Source organism: Palaemon carinicauda, chromosome 26 (assembly GCF_036898095.1).
Source record: "Palaemon carinicauda isolate YSFRI2023 chromosome 26, ASM3689809v2, whole genome shotgun sequence".
NCBI classification, from domain to species: Eukaryota; Metazoa; Arthropoda; class Malacostraca; order Decapoda; family Palaemonidae; genus Palaemon; species Palaemon carinicauda.
Window position 1 is genome coordinate 70,440,893 of NC_090750.1, and position 5,000 is coordinate 70,445,892.

At 34.5% G+C, this 5,000-nt stretch overlaps 2 protein-coding genes across 3 annotated transcripts in view; one reads left to right on the forward strand and one right to left on the reverse strand.

Annotated features, from left to right (window-relative positions):
- Nucleotides 1-5,000, reverse strand: part of LOC137619575 (serine/threonine-protein kinase Nek8-like) — a 135,975-nt gene that overhangs the window by 111,881 nt on the left and 19,094 nt on the right. The gene's annotated exons all lie outside the window — the stretch shown is intronic.
- The window catches only part of LOC137619573 (lysosomal alpha-mannosidase-like), a 52,452-nt gene that overhangs the window by 22,415 nt on the left and 25,037 nt on the right, over nucleotides 1-5,000 (forward strand). For both annotated transcript variants that reach the window (XM_068349719.1, XM_068349718.1), the window contains exons 4-6: nucleotides 436-545; nucleotides 1,938-2,019; nucleotides 4,467-4,590. In XM_068349719.1, coding sequence (XP_068205820.1) covers nucleotides 436-545; nucleotides 1,938-2,019; nucleotides 4,467-4,590 — 316 coding nt within the window. The remainder of the gene's footprint in view (nucleotides 1-435; nucleotides 546-1,937; nucleotides 2,020-4,466; nucleotides 4,591-5,000) is intronic.

A 5,000-nucleotide genomic window follows, 5' to 3' on the forward strand; every position in this document is an offset into this window, starting at 1 on the left:
ATGAATGATTGAATTTAGCCTATCCCACCTTTAGATACTTTAACATGTAGCTGTATTTTGATTTCCAGCAATCTTTCATGCAGGGGTATGAAGAATTTTTAGATGAAAAAATAATGAATTAATTTTATTCACTATTATTTATATTGGAAGTTTTCTGATAAAAATTTGAATTGAGGAAATGCCAAGTTCCTTCATCTTCAGAAGGTTTTCAACATGTTAAAACTTTAACTTAATCCAGTAATCTTTCATGCAGGGGTATGAAGAATTTTCAGATGAAGAAAATAATGGATTTTTTTTTCTTTTACTCATTTATGATATTGGAAGTTTTTTTATGGAAATTTGAATTGAGGAAATGCCAAGTTCCTTCATCTTCAGAAGGTTTTCAACATGTTAAAACTTTAACTTAACACATTTGTATTTTTCTATGATCTGCAGATGCTGGTAGACCAGGGTCGTCTGGAGTTCATAAATGGAGGCTGGTGCATGAACGACGAAGGAGCTGGACATTACAATGCGATTATCGACCAAATGACCCTTGGACTTTCGTAAGTAATAAGATGTGAAGTTACGTTTCCTCTTATTATTAAGGGAAATTTTATTTCATGACGGTGATCTCTTTCATTTCCTTTACAGTGAGACATCGACTTGCAGCGATTGTTTTTTATGCTGAACAAGGCTATGTCGCTTTTATAGTTTATATATGAAAAATCTATTTTAATTTTATTGCCGTTCTTAAAATATTTTCTTTTAATTTTATTGCCGTTCTTAAAAATATTTTCTTTAATTTTATTGCCGTTCTTAAAATATTTTCTTTTAATTGTTAATTACTTCTCTTGTAGTTTATTGATTTTCTTGTTTCCTTTTCTCACTGAGCTATTTTCCCTCTAGGAAACCTTGGGATTATTGATTGATTGGTTGATTGATTTTGGGTTTTCTGGCATCCTGACATCAAAAATCATTGAAGTCATTTGTTATAAACGAATTATAAAAGGAAATTCAATATAAATACATATAAACTAGCAGGTCAGTATAAAAGTTAAACAACTTTCAGAAGACGTGCATCTTGCTTTTTCAATTAGGGTTGTAGCTTAGCTAATAATAATAATAATAATAATAATAATAATAATAATAATAATAATAATAATAATAATAATAATAATAATAACAATAACAATAACAATTGATTTTTTCCGTTTGAAATTCAATTTTTCTTGAAAATGGTATAAATTCCAGAATTTTATAGCCGGGAGAGTAATGAAATGAGACTACGTCAAATACACTAAAAATGACAAGGAATACCAAGGGGATTAGGAACTGAAATTGGATACTTTTATAAAAGTAGATTATACTGGTTATCGTCATACCGTCCACTTAAAACTGTACTCTGACTGAATGGCTTGCAATGTAATTATGGTAATTCCTTTAGATTGATAAATATATACAGTATGTAACCAGTAGGCCCTGCTGCTTCCTCCGGTGCCTTAGATGACCGCGGAGGTAGCAGCAGTAGGGGATTCAGCATTATGAAGCTTCATCTGTGGTGGATAATGTGGGAGGTTGGGCTGTGGCACCCTAGCAGTATCAGCTGAACTCGGTTGAGTCCCTGGTTAGGCTGGAGGAACGTAGAGAGTAGAGGTCCCCTTTTTTGTTTTGTTTCATTTGTTGATGTCGGCTACCCCCCAAAATTGGGGAAAATGCCTTTGGTATATGTATGTATGTATGTATGATGTAGCCAGTCAGGAATTTCAAGAAGAAAAAAAATAGTGCTGCTATGGTATATAAAGCGTATACCGACTATTTTAGGCATAAATATTCAGTAATAAAAGTAACTGAATCAGTTTCCAATGAAATACCAATGCATTAAGTAATATTCATCTAAATAAAAAGTCACATCAGAGCTTCTGCTCGAATATTCAAGACTTCGAAATCTCTTTCAGAAAAATAAACAACACATTTGGGAGTGGTGCAAGACCAACAATTGCTTGGCAGATTGACCCTTTCGGACACTCACGTGAGCAGGTGAGAAATTAAAAAGGTTCTCTTTGAACTTCTTGTATTTTTATTATCTAAAATTACTAAGCTTCAATTTTGATTTATCAGGTTTTTTTTCATTTTTGTTTACTGCATCCTATATGTAGCTATATTTCCTGTTTACTCTATTCTTGAAAGCTTTATGAGAAAATATTATAAAAAAAAAAAAAAAAAGATAAGCAGCGAACGCTACCAAGATAACCGGAAGCACGGGTGATATGTTCTTGATTTTAACCCTTTCACCCCCAAAGGACGTACCGGTACGTTCTTACAAAACACTGTTAATTACATGTTTTTACATATTTTTTATAATTTCATGAGAAACTTCAGGCATTTTCTAGGACAAAAATTAAGCCTGTCAGAGCAATTTAAATAAAATATACAGCAAAATGTGCTCGAAATTTAACCTTATGATGGGGGTAAAAGGGTTAATTTGTGGTAGCCAATTGGAAACGTCCCTACTTGGTGTGATCTGTTGGACTGGTGTTCGAGACTCACTCAAGCTCAGTTTCTTGAAGTGACTGCAATTCCTCACCATCCTCGTGAGCTAAGGATGTGGGGTTTTAGGGGAGCCAATAGGTCTACCTGTTGGGTCATTTGCAGTCATTGCCTGGCCCTCCTTGATCCTACTTAGAGTGAAGAGGAGCTTGGGCGCTGATCATATGTACAGTTTTATTCCAGCTGTTACCAAGTTGTGGAATAATCTTCCTAATCGGGTAGTTGAATCAGTAGAACTTCAAAAGTTCAAAGTTGGAGCAAATAGTTTTTTGTTGACCAGGCGGACATGAGTCTTTTTATAGTTTATTTATGACATATTTGTTTTTGATGTTGTTAATAGTTTATATATGACATGTCTGTTTTGACGGTGTTACTTTTTTTAGAATGATTTATTGTTAATTTGTTCTCTTCATTTATTTTTTTCCTTATTTCCTTTCCTCACTGGGTTATTTTTCCCTGTTGGAGCCCCTGGGCTTATAGGATCTTGCTTTTCCAACTAGGGTTGTAGCTTGGATAGTAATAATAATAATAATAATATGTGGTCAATATCTAGGGCATTGTCACGGTCCCTTACCTCTGTCATTCATGAGCGACCTTTGAATCATACTCATGCACATCAAGTGCAAATTTTCATTCCTGTTTTTTCCATTAATTACGTTGTTTGTCAAGGCATTTCTTATTCTTTCCAAATATGCAAAGAAATGTTAGGATAAACGTACATTCCTACAACAAATTCATAATCTTATTCTACTCTCGTCAAACTCAATATTCGTCTCCGCACACAAGTATCCTTCCCTTGGTGCGTGTTGAGCTTTGGGAATCTTGCTAACTACTTCAATTGGCTCTATTCACTATCCCGTAACTACTATTTGGAGTGAATCATCTTTCAAGGGGACACGGCTGTATTGCACCTGGGCAGATGAAGGAGTGATGCCTGCCTTGGAAATAAAATGCTCATTGATTTGTAGTGATGCGAGGTATCTTGAGCGAAGGAAAACTAAAATTTGTATAAAATTGTACGGTACATTATATCGGAAAGAATAATTGACCACGAAATATCAGGTACCACTTGTAATGATACTTTTGATAAGGCAAAACATAACATATGAAATGGAAAAATAACTCTTCGCATTCTTTTACCTTTAAGTCGTAAATTGTATTATTTTCGTGAGATCGCCCATTGCATTTTTCATATTTCTATTTCATTTTCATTTTTAAGGTCAAAATACAGCCGGCCTAGGAGTTGTGATTTTTACTTCTAATCGCTTCAATAACATATGGACATTTAATCTTCTAATATTCTTCCGAAACCAGTTATTTATAACCATCCCAGTCATGAAGTATTCAAATCAAGCATTTTAAGGGCATTTCTTACGTCTTAATTTCTTCTCAAAGTGACTATGTGTCGTTGAACACACTCCCTGGTCCTTGCTTGGGTGGAGAGGAGGCCTCTGTCCCGTTAGCCAGGGTATAGATGCCACCGTCCCTTGCCTCTGCTATTCATGATTACTCTTTAATCCTTTAAGCCTTTACCCTGGGAAATGTTTGTTGTGGAAATGAAAAATAAAACTTATGTAATATGAATTAGTGGGCTATTTAGCTTGACCTTGAAGTATCCTAACCAAGAACAAATAGTAAATTTGGTGAAAGGGCTTTTAGCTACTGTGCGCCTAGACACTATAATAAACTGCCAACTGAAATGAAGGACCTAAAGGGAGCAATTGAATTTAAGAAGAAACTAAAGACATTACATTTCACAAGATCATATGATTTGGAAGATGCTACAATCAAACAATTGTATAAGTTATAATGAAAATGTTTCGTTAGATGATTAATATGGACCCGCCCGAGAAGTAGTTCACTCGACTTCAGTGGAGGGTTGGATTTAAACCCAAAACAAGTAACAAGTAAGTATCGCGTGACTTTTCTTGTTTCAGGCAAGCTTGTTCGCCCAGATGGGATTCGAAGGCTTATTTTTCGGTCGCCTGGATCACGACGATAAAAGCACACGATGGGATGCCAAAAGGTTGGAAATGGTCTGGGAAGCGAGTGCTAATCTCGGTGAGTTTTATCGTTTAGCAAAAGGAAATGATTATTTTATATCCCTAATCTATTGGAGCTTTCGTGACATGTTTTGATTTATATAGTTGTTTTGTTTCACATATTAATAAGGACCTTTTGATAGCAAAAGGGAATAATGATTTTATATTCCAATCTATTGGAGCTTTCGTGACATGTTTTGATTTACATAGCTGTTTTGTTTTATATGGTAAAAAGGACTTTTTGGTCATTGACATTACTTTAGAATTTTACCTTTTTCGTGTGATGAAACATACAATGGATAGTTTATATAAATGACAAAGATTACTTGCACGCTGCACCAATTTCCTATCAAGTTTTAAGCTTCAAATATATTGTTTGTTTTATTATTGCATCATTCAAGTGTGTTCAACGACATATATCGTCACCCC